Source organism: Conger conger, chromosome 17, assembly GCF_963514075.1.
Source record: "Conger conger chromosome 17, fConCon1.1, whole genome shotgun sequence".
In the NCBI taxonomy this organism is placed as follows: domain Eukaryota; kingdom Metazoa; phylum Chordata; class Actinopteri; order Anguilliformes; family Congridae; genus Conger; species Conger conger.
Window position 1 is genome coordinate 20,981,035 of NC_083776.1, and position 17,915 is coordinate 20,998,949.

A 17,915-nucleotide genomic window follows, 5' to 3' on the forward strand; every position below is an offset into this window, starting at 1 on the left:
TTTCATTTCAACCCTAATTTGGCACACCTGATTCTACTAATCAGCTCACTGGGTCTCTTGCTGTTAAGTGATTGGTGCTTTGTTAGGGTTGGAGTTAAAACCTACAGAATGGTAGATCTCCAGGAACAAGGTTGGTTACGACTACTCTAGAGTGAACTAAACATATCGTTCATCGTAGCATCCAATCACACAACGTGTGTCACCGTTTTATATAGGTGGGCTGCTATTTCATGGACTGAGCATAATTATAAGCATGTACACTGTCGTAAAATTATTGGTGTGTAATGAGCAATTGTGAATGTCTGGCTCACAAATGAACGCAGCATGACATGGCAAACTGTTTTCCTAAAGCCCATTGTTTTCAACTCGACAAACGACTTAGCTGCTAAATTAAGTTACCAATAAAGTTATTCCGGGGAACGGAGGCTGTGCAGCTGAATTAGGTCTCGGGTGATCAATTGTTCTGCCCAACCACTGCTGATTTATAAAATTAGCCAAATTGGACAGCTGGCCGAGTTTCTCATTGTGAGCCGAAGAAGCAACACAGAAATAGCTAGTAGTTTTTCTAAGACGTTCGCTAACGTTGGTTAGGCAACAGGCTAAAATAACAATAAAGGATAGCTAACGTTAACACGCAAGCCCAATAGCTCGTCCATGAAACTTAAGGCAGCGACCTTTGTTCATGATAGATATTCCATTAATATTAAATGACATACTAATGCAGTTAGTGTCGTTCTTTTTATTATGGTATTAAAATATAGAGCCAGCTACCTTCATAAACTCTAGAAAACGCAGTAGCACGCGGTAGCTAAACCAAACCGTTTGAATGAAATGGCTACCGCATTGCAATTTAGCTAACCGGCTAACGGTAGCTAACTAGCGATTTAACTGTGAGATCAGTTTCCACTCTTAAGGCTAAGACTGTAATTAGTGAAAAGTATAATTTAAACAACAAATCTGACGTTTGATTTTCCTTAATTTATAAAGGAAATGAACAAACTACAGCGAAAGATTTATAAATTAGTTGGAAACTTTACTCACCATGTTTACAGGCTATAGTGTGACCCGCCGTCTCCACCTCTCACTAAACTGTAATACAATTGGTTCATGAACGTGGTTGAAAGGGCAAAAGTAAAAACCAGCACGAACAGCGTTTCCCTGCTGTGTTGTGCAGCTAAACTATATTGTACTTTTTAATGACGTAAAAATGGACCAATAGGTAAGCATTTTGCTACATAGTAGTTGTAGAACTTCACTATTTTGATTGGTTAAGTTCTATTTAGGCGGGGTTTTGACACGGAAGTGAGCCGTGATGTTTTGAGCCACTATTGTAAGCAATATTTAGTCTTTGCGATTAGTCTTAAACGTGAACTCGAAAGCTGAATTAACACACTTCAGTTTATCATGGAGTTGATCTAACTTTGGTCTCGCTACCCTGCTAGTTGTCAACACGTAGTCTGAATACAAGAGCTAGCAACATCTTGTCGTCTTTTTAACTTTCACATTAAGTTAGCTGTCCGTAACTTGAGCCACAAATATTTGCGTCACGGATTCTGTCACCACCCGATAAGATAATTGACAGTAGCTAACATTGGCTAGTTATATCAGCGTTCAGTATTATTTATTAGGTGTTGTATTACGCTATATTTGAAACCATATCGCACTTGGAAATACATTGCATCAACATCAACTCTTAAGATTAGAGCTCCAACTAGTTCCAAAAATGCAACGTGGAAGCGATGGTCAAGTACTGGATGATTCTGTGTCCCCTGTTACTGAAAACGAATTGGATTCAGATGTAATTCGAAGGCTAGACGAACAGTTCGAGGTTTTAGATCAATCACTAAGTTACAACAATAGACAAGATCAAACTGCAACTCGGAAAGCAGTCTCGTTTAAAGTGGCAGGATCTCAGCGTCCGGTCAAGTTGAGCAAACGCGCGGAACTGAAGAAATACTGGAGCAATGGGAAGCACTGGCCTGGGAGGATATTTTCAATGCTCTGCTGCATTGTTATACTTTCGATCGTCGCGTTTCTCTTGGCGTTCATGTACCTTATTTTGAAAGGTAGCTAAACATTATTTAATTAACTGTAGACTTGCGTTTTAAATAGCCACGAGCAGGCTTGCTATTTTCATCTTGCTTTCCGGCGGATGGATGTGACGCCGATTAGCCTAATATCATATATTGTTTATGTCTGAAATCAACGAAAGTACCCTCTTGGTGCTTACAGCTGCTCTGTGATAAGTATTTGCACACTGTAACATCATCGTCGTTATAATATTGACATTTCTTACGCTTGCAGAACATATCGTTTTTCTTAATTGCAGTCACTGACTATCCCAGTAGTTCACAATCATATACTGTCTGTTTTCTTTATAGACAGGCGATGGTCATGATATCCATTTTCTCTTTCAGAGTTACGCAGTGAGACACTAACCACAGAAGATGGTTCAGAAATAAAACTACTGGGTAAATATAAATCCAAACCAAATATACAGTCACATTACTTGTGGGGAAAAACTTGAAGGAAAAAAGTGTAGAGTTTTGTTGGGCACATGAAATAAAATTTACGTTCCCACAGGTGGTCATTGTCACCTGTCAACTGATTATATTTGTGTCCCAGTTTATTCAAGATGAATTTGCCACGAAATCGATTTGGGCCTAACATTGGCACGAGTTAATATAATATTGAACATAGTCACCGAGCACTTTATTAGGAACATCTTTACTTTATTACGCCTACTTATTCATGCGATTGTCTAATCAACCACTTGTGTGGCAGCAGTGCAATGCATACAATCATGTAGATACGGGCCAGGAGCTTCAATTAATGTTCACACCAACCATCAGAATGGGGAAAAAATGTGATCTAAGTGACTGACTGTGGAATGATTGTTGGTGGCAGACAGGGTGGTTTGAGTATCTCAGAAACTGCTGATCTCCTGGGATTTTCACACACACTAGTATCTCGCATTGGCAATGAATGGGGCAAAAGATTTTTTTTAAATCAAGTGTAAATACCTAATAAAGTGCTCGGTGAGTGTATATATTTAAATAAAATATACATGAAATGGTGCTTACTTAATTAAAATGGAAATAAGCCCAGTTATGTTAAAAATGACCACCTGGTGGATTTATGTGTGATTTCCTGTTTTACGATGCACTTAATTCACACTGTAATTGCTGTACTGCTCATTCCACACGTGTTTTCCCCAGGCTTTTGGAGCTTGCTGATCTTGTCTACAGTAGCTGGGGTCTCATGCTGCAGCTTCTCCTGGACCTTGACTTACTTTGATTCTTTTGAGCCTGGCATGTTTCCTCCAACACCACTGTCTCCTGCAAGACACAGGTCAGACTCATTTCATTTACCCAAAAATCACACCTTTTGGGGTTTGTGTGTTTCAATCTTTTGAGCGTATTGCAGCTTTTATAATGCCGGCCATTCTAGAAAACAAAGCATAACCTGTGTAACAAGTGACTTCCTTTGATACAATGTCAGTAATTAAACGTGAATTAGACTTTCTTGAAATAGGTATAAGATTTGTGTTATACCTATACATGTTTTTTTTTTTTACAATGGTAGAGCCTTCCAGAGTTCACTCAAAAGAACAAAAAGGCACATTTTCCCCAGCTAATTGGCTTTCATCAACAGTAATTGCAGTGCCAAAAATTGGCACTGTAGTTTTTACAGGCTTGCCACTGGTCATTCTGCCATCTCACCTGCTCTTTCTGGATTTGTCCATGATGGTATACTTGGCTGTTTTCATATACTTTTCGGGGGCATCCTGAAGTGTAGTGGCTAATGTACATAAACCCAGAAGGTTTGTGGTTCAAGCCTTGGCGTAGCCACAACAACATCTGCACAGCTGTTGGGCCCTTGAGCTAGGGCCTTAACCCCACATTGCTCCCCGGGCACTGCACTGTGGATTCCCACTGCTCCCAAGTAACTAGGATGGGTCAAATGCAGAGGAGAAATTACCCCACATGGTTCAACAAAGTATATCTTCTGAAAAAACAGAGTAAAGCCCTGATTGGATGTGTTTGCTCTCAGATATGAGCTACGCCATATCTGCTCTGTGAATGAGAAATGAATAGCCCTTAGAGTCCAGTAATATTGTATTTTTTTCAATAGGCTATATTGATGGAAAATACCTAAATAATTGAATATAGCCTATTTAAATATTTTATGACGAACCATGGCATGTGATTATATGTATGCTTTGTTGTATATTTTGGTACACTGACATAGATGGCATAGAGCATGTATCTAAAAGTCCTAACTACCAGTATTGGTAAGGGAAGATACCACAGGGGAATAGGGGGGGAAATTCCTTTCCTCCGATCAGTGTGGATGCAAATGCAAAAAAAAATGTATTCATTTATTTTAGGAACATTTGCAAGTTAGCTAAAAAATAATAAAATAAAACAAATTTCTCATTGGATTAAGTCAGAGTTCATTTTTCTGGTTCAATGTGAAGAATTACTCGATAGCTGGTCATTAACAGTTATGAATTACACCGATGTATATACTGAAAATAAAATGCACATAAAGTAGAAGTGACAAAATATGGCAAGAAAGCTTTTGTAAATTATCAGCCATTTTAGTTCAAAAGCACCATGTTACAATTAGTATCTACAGTATCATGATAAGTCAAAGAAGAAGGGCGGCCTGTAGCGTTGTGGTTAAGGTAAATGACTGGTTAAGGTAAATGACTGGGACACGCAAGGTCGGTGGTTCTAATCCCGGTGTAGCCACAATAAGATCCGCACAGCCGTTGGGCCCTTAACCCTGCATTGCTCCAGGGGAGGATTGTCTCCTGCTTAGTCTAATCAACTGTATAACAGTATAACTGTATAACTCTGGATAAGAGCGTCTGCCAAATGCCAACAAAAGAAAATATACAGGAAATATGTCATTTTGAAAATGCCAGTTAAATTGTTTAAATTAATCTACTTCATTACTACATCTAAATGGATTACTTAAAGCTGTTATTGATCATTGTTTAATCTATTTAATAAAACTAGAGTAGTAGTACAAGTTAAGTATCATAAATATCTTAAAAATGATCGATCCAGCCAAAATGGCCCTTTTCACCTGTGGTACCTGTGTTGGACCAATCATCCCACGCAAGCTGCTGTGTGATCCACTGGCTCCACCACAGATCTGTTTTCTGTAGGCCACTGATTCTAGATCTGTTCTTGGATTCACTTGCTTCTTGTTCTATCTTACATTAGTCTCAATGTTGTTTCTTTACCACCAGATGTCACTGTTAAGTTTTCCTTTGATCATGAAATAATATTTGAGCTTTTATGACTTTTTAAACATTTATTTACATTCATTATTATTATTATAAAATGTCTGTTTTTGTTGATGTTATTTAATGGCAGGAGAATTCACTCCAGGTGTACTGAAAAAGACTGCATCATGTTAAAAAAGCAGCTAGACTAACAATGTTGTGGATCCTTGCTTTCTCCTTGCATGTTAATTTACATGTATTTCTGCATAAAAATTGTGTTATATAGATTATAGTCATTTGGATACTTCCGGAAGGGGTAGCTATACTGTTCCCTGTGTCACGTAGCCAGAAGAGGCTGAACACCGTTCTTTCACAGCACTCCGTGGCAGACTGGGTGAAAGCAGCACAGAAAGGCTCATTTTTCTGCAGAGAGATTCTGTAATAGACAAGGATGAAAGCGCTCGTGTCAGTTGCATACATCTCCGTTGGCAAATGCGACACTTAACAATTTGAGACCGAGCTGCCACGCTTCCGTTTTGATGGGCTGCCTCGTTCATCAAAACGCGCAGGTTGTCTTCGGTCGCGACTTTTGGGGCGTCCTCTCATCGCTCATAATTTTGGCTGTAATTGGAGCATATTACGCACAGCTGGCCGGGCAGAACCAGGTCAGGCTGTACACCTGTTAAACAACTTGGTCAAAACTCAAACCCGATGCGCGTTAAATGATCTGGTAAATGCATGGACTTTGGGATGGAAAGATTATTTTTTTCCATTGGGTGTGTTTTTATTTTGTTTGTTTTTTTCACCGCTGGTTACAATTTCCATAAAATGTACTAATTGAAGGGTTGTTTAAAGAAATTGCACAGGGTCATCTAGGTACATCTAGGCAGCTCACACAGTGCTAAGGCAGTTGAGTTAAAGCACTTAATATTTTTTGTAGTCACTTAACTTATCACCTAAACAATATGATAATTACTTTAAAAATGCCCAGTATTTATAGTGAGATGTTCAATGAGCGAGTCTCTTCATTACTGGAGTGCACAGAACTGAGAAACAGGGTGGCTCTGGTAAACTGTATAGAGCAGTGGTCACTCCTGTGTAGAACTAAAGGCCTCCTACCATCACATCACAAAGCAAGACTGTCTTTTGTAACAGCTGTAGACAACTATACATTTCTGCACATTCACAGTGTTATTAATGATTAACTTTATTAAAAATTTACTTTTACTGAAGCCTGCTCTTGATTTGTGCATTTGTTTCAAACTTTCACAAATGTGTGAAACTACAAGGCAATTTTGCATGTAGCACTGAATAAATTGTAGCCTCTCATTCAAATCATGTAGGTCATAAAATGTTGTTGTAATGTTTTTTTCGTTCCGCACCGGTTAACCGCAGAATACCTTGGGGCATCTGTTTGACGTAGTTGCACTGGACCGAGGGTAATAGGTTTGTCCTGAAACCGGTCGCACGGCCATTGGCGCGTGGTATTTTATCTCGAACCTGAGTTTATGGCTGGACGGAATGCATCTCCATCCAATTAGCGTGCGCTGGAATGTGGTCCCGCTCGCTCGGTGGGACTGCGCGATTGATTGGCCGTGCAGTCAGCTGGGCCGCGCTGTCATTGGCTGCCATCGGCTCATTCCGGCACGCCGGGCTCTTCCGCTCTCTCACCTCCCGCTCGGATTCCCAACTCCGCGCGCTTGCGCTTCGACCATGGGAGAAGTCCCCTTCCAGTTGCCTGCCACCGCAAGGCTTCCCAGCGACAAGCGTCGAGACGCAAGCGGTGAAGCATCCACACCAAAACCTTAGTTTAAGAAGCGCTAGCCCGTAGATGATTGAAAAGTACGCATCGATTGTGTCTGCGGGGGTAAGGGTATGCTGTTTCTGCGCACGGTTTGGGTTATCGAATGGCGGCCCTGCTCTCAGCGCTGATGGTCTGGTAAAGCTTTGAGCAGCTAAAAGCATATTTGTCCTGCGGGTGAGTATTGACCTGTGGCAGATTGGGACGCATTGATCCTGCTAAAGCGTCACTCTGCCTGGCGTCCACACACTCAGCATCACACTTCCACAGATTTTTTTATTTATTTATAGGGTAGCCTAGTGGATAAGGTACATGACTGGGACCCGGAAGGTTGGAGGGTCAAGCCCCGGAGTAGCCACGATAAGATCCGCACAGCTGATGGGCCCTTGAGCGAGGCCCTTATCCCCGCATTGCTCCAGGGTGGATTGTCCCCTTCTTAGTGTAATGAACTTTAAGTCACTTTGGATAAAAGTGGCAACTAAATAACAATTATTATTAGTTGTATATAAATTGTAATTATGATCTTTTGTTTTGTATTTTTTGTGAGTGGACATTTTGTATGTCCATTTGTCATTGTTCATTCTTTGTTTCGTCTGAGAGAGAGCATCTCCTCATTATCAAAACACAAAATGGAGCAGAAGTTTGAAGCTTTGGGGAGAATTTAATCCGCTTAATCCTCCAGCAGTGCTGCTGTTCCCCAATGAGTGGTGTGTCTAAAGCAAGTGCATTTCTGATCATCTCTGTATCTAGGTGGACAAACACCTGCTTAAACAATGTACAAATCACCATAGCCCCTATATTGAAGTTAATATAGTTAAACTCTACAGTGTTTGGGAATGAGGTTTTTGCACTTAGTCTTTAAGGCAGGGTGAGAAACTGCTGTCTTAGACCTGTTCATTAGAAACTCGTAAATAAGTTTGGAAAACAGTACAGGAGTTATTACCGAGTAAAGGCAAGGGCATTTGTGATTGATATTTATGTATTTATTTAAATACCACGGACCCTGCTTGCACGGGCACTGTGGACAGGGCTGGGCTTACAAACCTCACTCCGCTCGGCGGCAAGATAAAGTCTTCCTGTGACTTTGTGCCTTTTCCCCTCCTCTGTACATTTGCATGATTTGTGCTTCTGTCTGTAGCTGGGTCTGCCTTCTGAGCTGCCTGGCCATGTTTCCATAGAAACCAACTGTCATGACACATCAGTCCAAATGCCAGTGCAGCGAGGTCTGAAAAGAAACGGGTCCCTCGGTCATCTGATGGTTATAAATTGTTGACTACGACGCACATTATAGAGAAACGAATGACTTTCATGACTTTACTTTAAGTTGATTGGAAATTTAGACCGTTTTAATTGCCGTATTCTGATGGCATGAAGGTTAATTGTGTTGCATGGGCCAGTTGTGTGTGTAAGGCTTCCCTGTAGGGTTTGAGTAATGGCACAAGATGCATGCATCGGCTACTACGGAATTCTTTACATGAACAAATGCATTTTTCTTTTTGCGTTGAGGAAAATTGCCACAGCATTTTTTTGTTCACTTGAGCGAATTCAGAAGTAGCACAAAGCTCTTGATTGCTGGTAGGAAACAAGCCTGTCTCCATGTCATGAGTGAAAGTGTGCCTGATTTCACTGATTTCATGAATAGCAATCATATTCCTGTTTGTCTTCTCAGACTGGAACATTTCCAGAACTATTGCAGGCCACAAGTCTTTGGTACTCCCAGAGAAAAACATTGAGCTTCAGCCATGTAAAAAAAATTATGTCATTGTATCAAATATTTTAATTACTCCTCTGAGCATTTTTAGTCAGCAATTGTAACTACAGTGTTTACGACTATCATTGACGCCCCTTCATCTGTTTTCAGTCCTCTTCCATCGTGTCAGTGTGAAGTACTTTTGCTGAAAGTGACCTGGTTGTATTCCCATGATGCAGCATTCTGTAGTCCACACTATAAATGCTGCATAGTCCATACTGCAGACAGGAAGCGGGTGGAGCGCTGTGACAATGCTCAAGGGGTCCGTGCCTCTCACGCTATTCCAGACCAACCTGGGCTGGGCTGGATGGCACGCACAGGGTGTGGGTTCATGTTTGGGGGGGGGGGGGGTCATTGCTCAGACCGCAGGGGGCGCGCCTCGGGGGAGGTACGGACGGGGAGCCTGCCAGGTCGAGCGAGGCTCAGAGGGGAAGCGGAGCAGAAGAGAGACGAGGAGACGGCGCACGTCCCCGCTCACAGCGCTGCGGGTGACAGTTTAATGACGAACGGCGTCTCCTGTCAGCTCCTCAGACGTAGCGGCCTTATCGCGACGAGCACAGGGCTCCCACCTGCACGCCAGCGTCAAATAGCATCGCATTATTACCAGCTACAGCCCAGCACACCACCCTATGTGCTTTAGCATGTTTTTCTACAGGCTGAGGGATCTTTAGCACATACATCATAGATGGATATCATCTAGCAAAGGCTCATCGTTTTTCTACTTGTCTGATAGCTGTTGAGTCGCAACTGTTCCCCCCGTGCTCTGTCTCTGTCTCTCTGTCTCTCTGTCTCTCTCTCGCTCTTTGTCTCTCTTGTCTCTTTCTCTCTCTCATCTTTATAAGTGATGAAGCTATACACCGTGCGTGTTTGTGTTCTTCTTTCAGAAAGATGACGGGCCACTCCTTCCACATCGGCTACAGCATGGCCATCCTGAACGGCCTGGTGGCAGCCCTCACCGTGGTCTGGTGTCTGTCCTGAACCCGGCTCTCCACCTCGGGCGTCCTGCTTGTACTCCCGCACACGTACAGAAAATCCATAACGTTCCCCCCCCCTCTCTTCTTGTCAGACGTTTCGATTGTTTCCCACACGTGCCTCTGTGAAATTGAATAAACACAGCGGGTGTTGTGGTATTACAGCTTGGGTTACAACACTGGCTAAAATTATCTAAAAATAAAGTAGGGAAAGTGTATATGTATACAGATGTATGTTCCTGAAAGAATACAGGAAAATGACTTTTGGTCAATGGGGTTTGTTGCATTTAAGTGCCTTTGGGGTCTAGGGGAAAGTACAGACTTTGCAGATTTCAGTTTTATACTTCGTGCCAAGGTTTTTTTTACAGAATTGCCTTATTTAGAGAGATTATTGCAGTGTTTTACGATGCCGTGAGTCGCACACACTGAAACTATGCACATTTTAAGGTACAAATTCAGAGTTACACTTGTTAGCAGCCCAGAAGGGCAAAACAGTTGTGTTAAATAACTTTTAGAAAAGCATGAATCTTTATACGTCGCTATAGCATTAATATTCACTTTTAAGATTTAATTTTATTACAGGACATTTTGCCACTACTTTCACTGGATGTGTTTATTGCGGAGTCTCAATCATGTTCTTCTCAGTTCTGAAAAAAGAAGAAAAAAAACCCACTGTTTGAGCAGACTTTCACCATTCTTTTAATCCAGATGATTATCTATTAACACTCACCTCATGTATTCAGTATGATGACCTATTAGCACTCGTTTAATGTATTGATAACCACTCGAGTCTGTTGATGTTGTTTTTCTGCAGTGCAGGAGGCCAGGTGGCTTCAGTGTGAGGTTTCCTCTGCTCTGTCTGGGCTGCTCTCATTATTTGCTTTACTGCCTGCATTTGTCTCCATTCCTTTCAGAAGCTAAAGGGTAATGTAATGAGTCACTCCAGGATTGATGCAGCTTGATGGCGTGCAACAGAAAAACTTCATGGTTTTGTCACTTCGATGTTTTGACGTTCTGTTGAAATGGTCACGGATACTGCTCACTTTGTATTGAATAAAAAAGCAAGGCAATTCCAGAAGCTTTTGAAATATTTCGCCTTCCCTTGTCGCCCTTCAGCAGTGACTTTGTTTTCCTCTATCTTTGAAGAAAATGCTTGAAGAGAAAGCGGATATTTCATCGATTTGGTTTGGTGTTTATGTAGAGTAGTTGACAGGGCAGGAAAGATTTTTACTCAGTTGAGGAAATGCTGATTCACAGCAGATGACTTGGTGGTGTGGTTGAAATGACTTTCTCACAAAACATCCACAGCCTTTCTGTTTTTGTGTCAACGATTTCTGTAAATTATTTTTCATAGATTATCTATGTAGCCCTACCCTAAAAGACTGACATTGAATCCTGCTCATTTTCTTTTCTACATAACTGCTCTGTCCTGATGTGTAGATTTAATGGAATGATGTGGGAATAGACACACACAAAAGTGGAGATGAATAATATTCTGGTGTGGTAAAAAAGTTTTGGTTTTTTTACACCTGTAATGACATTGTTATGATATTGTTATGTGATACTCCAGCCTTCTTTCTCAATATTGCATGTCTGCAGTATTAATGTGAGCAAATATGCATGTACCATAGCTGCCAACTCTCACGCTTTCGGCGTGAGACACACGCATTTGCCTGTTTTCACACGCACATGCAAATGCGTGTCTCACGCCGAAAGCGTGAGAGTTGGCAGCTATGATGTACTGAATAGTGTTAGTTCAATTAATATTCACACGTTCTCCCTACAATTTACATTATGCTGTCTGCAAAACATTTTGAAATGTGTAAAGAAAAACAAGCTCATTTCCACTAACCACTCATGACGTTGGTGTAATTTTCTCATTACAAACATGGGATACACTGTACCTGTCATATGGCATTTCAGATGTCTGAGTCTTCCCTCTCTGTAATGCAGTGTATGACAGCGAACGCCTCGTGTGAACGGGGCATTTTGGGCAACGCGTCCCTTTAGGGGACCGCTGTGTCGAGACTGGAAATCTCGGACTCTGACGGCGTGGCCATCACCCCTAATGGAGCGAAACCCTCGGCAGAGGAACCCGTCTTGGCGCATTTCTCATTGATTATAGAGGGCTTTCTGACAGCTGTGGCGAGAGCGAAACAGGCAGCTAATCCCACAGCCCACAGCCGCAGAACTCGGCTTGTTATAAAATGACGAAATGCAAAAGTTGGTGCTTCATTTATCTCACGGTATTGTGGGACAGCTTCTACCTAGCAGTCCATGTAGGCCGACATCTCGATTTACGTGTAAGATTCAGAAAATTCTCATTGCAACCATATTCAGCACTCGTAGATGCTTTGGAATAGCCTATTTCTTAAATATTTACTCACCTAGTTACATAGTTACATTTAAATATGTGTGTTCCCACATCCCATGATACTTTTACGCATTGTGTAGTTTTACGCTCAATCAAATATGCACATTGATCCTATGATTTAGAACAGGGCCCTGTTTCAAGCAGGATTACTGAGTAAACTGGATGAGTAATAAACAGACTCATCCAAATTAGACTGAATTGATAGAAGTGAAAAGTAAAAAAGAGTTCCTGGTTGAAGACCTACTGTAGGTAATTTGGTAATCCTGCTTCGTGATACTCCCCTCTGGAGACTGTAGCCATGGCCCTGGAGAGCCACAGGATCTGCTGCGCTTTTTTTTTTCTTTGTTACTCAGATTAATTAAATCAGTTCATTACACGTTTGTGTCAAGCTAACCTGGTTCCTTGGTTCTGAATTAGTTGCTGTAGTTCTCCAGGATGAGAGTTGCAAACCCGGATTGATAATGACATTTTATCAAGGGCAAGGGCATTGTTTATTATTCCAAAGTAAGATTAATAGTGTTATATACATTCGTGTTGAGTTGGCCTTTACACTTGTCCCAAAACGGAAAGGTTGTAATGGGAGGTGTAGCTAATGATATTTTCTTTGTCCCATGAATTAGTGGTGTCTGAAGTTAGAATGTTCGTCATGTGTTAAACTTCAGCCGTAATATGATTAGTTGGAACATCACGCATAGATAATAAATTGACTGGGTTTTTATTTTCGTCTCAGGGACAGGGCTAATGGCATTTCACGTGAGCCCGGGAGAACAAAGCAATGTCACAGTTCTTGAGTGTATGCACGCTCGTTTGGTAATTGACGTTGCGTTATGATGCTCACTTATTTATGAACACCTGCTCCACTACTTAAAATAGCTTGTGGACCTGCCTCTCATCTGACGGTGCAAACCGTATGGGACCTCAACTTCCGAGGGGGGAGAAAGAACTCTCTGGGCCACAGATGCAAGTTCCAAGTGCCACTTAATTTTATTTTTAACATTTCTCCGAGAACACTCCTTTTATTATTCATTAAAACTGATTTTCAATTTCCTGGAGACTATCGCTAATTTTTCTTGTTTCTCACAATGTCCTTTTGGGTAACCGAGTGTACTTTTTAATGAGTATTTCTTAATTTGCTTGGAAAATCATACCCACTTATCTCAGATAATGCGAACATTAGACGTAATAATGCTGACATTGGAAGCGCACGAATGACAGCCGAAGATTGTGCTGGTGTCCTTGCATGAAATACGATCTAACCTATGAGTGAACCATTGTCGGTATGTACAGCCAATTACAGTAGGTCATTTAGCCAGCGTAATTGGTGGAAACAAAGACCTGTATACTCACCGGCCCTCCAGGACTGGGATCGCCCACCCCCGCTTTATATGCACGTTTATGTCATTCGGGAGTTTATCGTCTGTGTATAACCGCTCAATAGTGCCCTGGCAACTGCACTCAATGAGATCTCCTGTTTACAGCACTGATACATCATATTGCTATCAGAACAACCAACAAAGAAAATAGGAAACACGATTGCTTTAAATGTGCTTTCCAAGTTCACAGTCTGTACTAAATGTCTTCAGGGAACTTTCTTTTCGGTAAAAAAATGAACTGAGGCAAAATTAGGCTAGCTGCCTGACACTCGAAAATATTTGAAGAGTCACGCATCATTTATTTGGCAACCTTTATGATCACAGATTGTAAATTAGATACTATGTTAAACTGCCTGTGTCTCCTGCTCCCTCTCCCTCCCTTATTAAATTAGAGCCATCCCAAATGCTCAGCGCAGTCTTATCTCCAGGAAACATTTGGGCTTCCGCCAGCTCCGGGCTGGCTGTCGCTTGGGTTGGAACGGCCATGTTCTCTCCACACATGGCTGCGGCCTCGCTGCCGCTGCCAGACCATCATGCACCATCTACTCTGTCAAGCTATAGAACCACCGTTAAATACTTATTTTTAAACAGTTGTTATAATGTGTTTTCTCTTTGTGGCGTTGTAGGCGTTAGAGTTTGTTTGTTTGTTTGTTGTCTTTTGGGGTGCCCAACTACCACCGTGAACGGAAGCCAGAGTGCCTTTTTCCAGCTTTAAATTCACTCGCTCAGAGAATTAAAACGCAATCAAACACATTTAGACTGTAATAAGTTTTTATTTTTTCACTTTAGGAGCAATCAAGCAAAAACCTGCTGTAATTGTGTGAACTCTAATTTAATTTTTAGGATGTTCATTCATCCATAAAATCATGATTTTCTTTTTTCAATTAGTGTGATTCTTTTCATTATGTTTTCATGCATAAGTTGTCTGACCCTAGCACATCTAAAGATTGTCACAGATTGGCGTGTTGTTGGATAGGCTCAATACTACCGTGCACATTCTTTTATCTTTTTATATAATTGGTAAAGCTTACTTGTAGTACTTGTATTGCTGATGTGTTTTATAGATATAATAAATTGTCAGATTAATCTACAGGGCCCAAGTTCTTATTTTTGTTGTATTCTAACACAACTGTACTTCCCTCTCGGGTCTTTCAGCACACTTGTCCCTGGTTATGGGTTTGCACTTTGTTTGTATGTCGCTCTGGATTAGAGCATCTGCCAAATGTCTGTGATGTAATGTAATGTAACAGCCCTGTTACTGGACTCAATGAAAGGTGCCCTGAACATGGTCTCAGCCCAGGTGATCTGTTCCTGCTGCAGATGGAACTGTCTCGCTCGTTTGCTTCTTTAACACTGGATTTGAGGCAAATGCACGTTGTCTAACAGGCGCAGCCATTTGTGGAAGTTAACTAGTTTCAGAAGCGCTTCAGTGAATTTTACACACAGACTCATCTCGAGCAGGAGCTGGGGCCCGTTCCTTGTGTAGCTTTGAGCAGGTCTGGGCGCTACGGTTCATCCGTTTTCACAGTGTGGATTTGGGTTTTCTAGTCACTTACTCCCAAGTCTCCTAATTAAGTTAAAGTGAGTCAGGTGAAGTGCTTTGTTCAAAAGAGCAACCAGCCTCTCTCAGATATCTGGTTAACGAGATATCTGCTTAACAGATTGGAGTCCTGACTGACTTAAGTTATTCAGCTACTCAGTGTGAAACCAATTGCCTTAATAAACTAACAAAGAATTTTCTAATAAAATTGAGATAAATATGAACTCTGGCCCTGCCAGTTTGGAGTTAGGACCACATTACACAACAAAAGCAGAGCCCAGGCCATTTTTTTATACATAAAAATGCCATGGAAATTATAAAGGGAGGTAGTTCCTTCTGCTTGAAGCAGATTAAGTCAAATTATTAATACATGACAGGTAGTCTTGCATGAGAACAATTACTGTTTGGATATATGATTATTTGAGAATTTGTTTACTTCCATCTCTGAAATCAATAAATAAAATCTAAAAACATGTATTCATTCTATCAACTTTCCCCTTGTACAGACTGGTACATTAATTGTTGGTGACAGTCTGTCAACATGCATTTGTGTTCTTAGAAATGACTGCAAGAACACAAATGCAGTCATATCCAAAGCTAATAGACCAATGATGTAAACAAAGTATCATCAGAACACTATTCTTTAAAAATGCAACACACTATATAAAAAAAACACCTGCTCAGAAATGGTAGATACGTATTTACAATAAACCACATTATGCTTTCTGAGTACCGACACAGTATTCAGATGTGCTGGCGTCACCGATTCATTGTTTTGTTTAGTGGTTATAGAGAATAATTACTTACCATTTCAGTATAAATGTAGCAAAAGAATATGACAGCAAAGTATTATTTTTATATTATTATTTGTCTCTGGGCATACATGTACCTTTCAAAACTGTAGAGGGAGAATTTACATGAGGGTTTCTAGTTGAATAATTTAACCACAATGTGCATTGAATCAGAAACAGATAGTTTTTTTTCCTTAAGGGAGCAGGTAGAGAACAGTACCAAACCTCTCATGAGCAGGCAGGCCTGGCTGAGAAAGGTCTCTGCAGAATCCCCTGGACATGAACCTTAAATAAATACTCATCAGGTTTTCCAGAGCATTTTTGGTTTCATGCCATCCCTATTAATTATTACTTTTTAAAGTTTTAAGTATTAACTCCAATGCTCATATTGACTGTTCTCCACATTTTGACAGCAGATTTAGTAGAACAAAGACATGACACAGCTCTGAAACAAAATGGCTGCCAACATCTTTGTATCACTAAAGGGAGTGGCTGTTCGTGCTACTGTCAAATATGCCCTGATGCTGCAAAGATGAAAAAGTGTAGAAATAAATGAATACATTTTGGGGATCGATTACAGGGATCTTCTTAATCATTTGTATGAAAACTAATGTTTCCACTGTTTCCTATTGAAACACAGGTGTGATCAATAGGAATCATTGCCATACTATTATACTTACGTGGTGATGTACATGTACTCAAATTCCTGATACAATTCATTATTTGTGAGAGGATCAACACCAGCGACATCCAATGAATGTGTGAGTAAATTAATGTTTTATTAATTTATTAATGGTTTAATCCTTATGTATGCTAATATTAACAGAAAACAGCATACACTCAGTATCAGGACCCTATTTTCTGGAACCAGTGTTGTATGGGCACGATCAATGGCGAGGGAAAACAAGGGAACACCAGAACAAAGCCAATGATCCCTTTCACAGCAGTAAAATGGCTTGGAACAGTTGCTCAAATAAAATAAAAATACATACTGTAACAAACAATTAAATCATTAATAAATAAATCACATTAATCATAACAATGGCATGGCTTACTTAAACTGAACTGAGTGATTTCCTTCATCGGGGAAAAAGGCTCACATTGCAGCCAAATTCCTCCTTCGTTATTTTATAGCATGACCCACATATTTGAACTTTATTTTTAGACTACCCTTCAGATAACAAAAAAACTTTTTCATATTGAGCACAACCAGATGATGTTAAATTTGCTTGGGAGAAGATAACAAATTAAATTAATGCCTGTAGCTTGCGTATACAGTACTGGCGCATATACAGTTTTGTTCTCTTCGGTTCCCTTTCTTCTGTTGTTTTTTCTAGCAACCATTTTCATCTGAAAAAGGTATTTGAAACCGTTATCTTGTTGACCATGAATGATAATGACATTCTGTGATCATCATTCATTTTTAAATAAAGCATACAAGCTCTTCTTTTTACAAATTTATTATAATTTTATGTAGAAGAAATACATGTTCAAGCTAATTATGAAATGGTCAATAGTACGATACATAAGACTCCTCAATGATATTGGTATTATTACTTGTTTAAATGTGAATTATTTCTTCATCGTTATGCCAAAAGAGAAATTGGTGCAAAATATTGTATTAATCATCATACTGTTTATGAATGCAGTCTAGCCATAATTTGTGCTAGTACTGTACCATTACAACTTCAGTCACTTTAAAATGAGAGATTTATCAAGTTGCCTGTATTCTCATTCATCTCATTACAGACGGGTGTAATGAAATACAGTACCCCAAGGCCCACAGTGTAGTACAGTATAAGAAAAGCCATAAACAATTTAAAAATGGAAATAAATAATAAAAAAGGAATTAAAATATGAAAAAGACAATAAACAATATATACAATGTATGCATTTTCCTTGCTTATAGGATTTATATCAAAGACGCAGGTGTGACGTACAAACAGAGCGACGTACAAACAAAGTACGTACCCATAACCAGGGACAAGTGTGCTGAAAGACCCTAGAGGGAAGTAGCGATGGAGCCACATAAACCGATTGGCTTTAGCATAGGTAAATGAAGCGCACATTGCTTGC

At 40.4% G+C, this 17,915-nt stretch overlaps 1 protein-coding gene across 1 annotated transcript; it reads left to right on the forward strand.

The window, feature by feature from the left end:
• The first annotated feature begins 54 nt into the window (after nt 1–54).
• Nucleotides 55–14,598, forward strand: arl6ip6 (ADP-ribosylation factor-like 6 interacting protein 6). Its single transcript, XM_061225642.1, has 4 exons — nt 55–130; nt 2,418–2,471; nt 3,219–3,351; nt 9,675–14,598. The coding sequence occupies exons 1-4, from the start codon at nt 109–111 to the stop codon at nt 9,766–9,768; spliced, it is 303 nt and encodes a 100-aa protein (XP_061081626.1). The 5' UTR covers nt 55–108; the 3' UTR covers nt 9,769–14,598.
• Nucleotides 14,599–17,915: the final 3,317 nt, after the last annotated feature.

Excerpts from the sequence above, each read along its gene's own strand:
- arl6ip6 (XM_061225642.1), top strand. The coding sequence starts at position 109 with ATGGTAGATCTCCAGGAACAAG. Across the intron at positions 131-2,417 it reads GGTAGATCTCCAGGAACAAG|AGTTACGCAGTGAGACACTA; the intron begins GTTGGTTACGAC and ends TTTCTCTTTCAG. Across the intron at positions 2,472-3,218 it reads TTCAGAAATAAAACTACTGG|GCTTTTGGAGCTTGCTGATC; the intron begins GTAAATATAAAT and ends TGTTTTCCCCAG.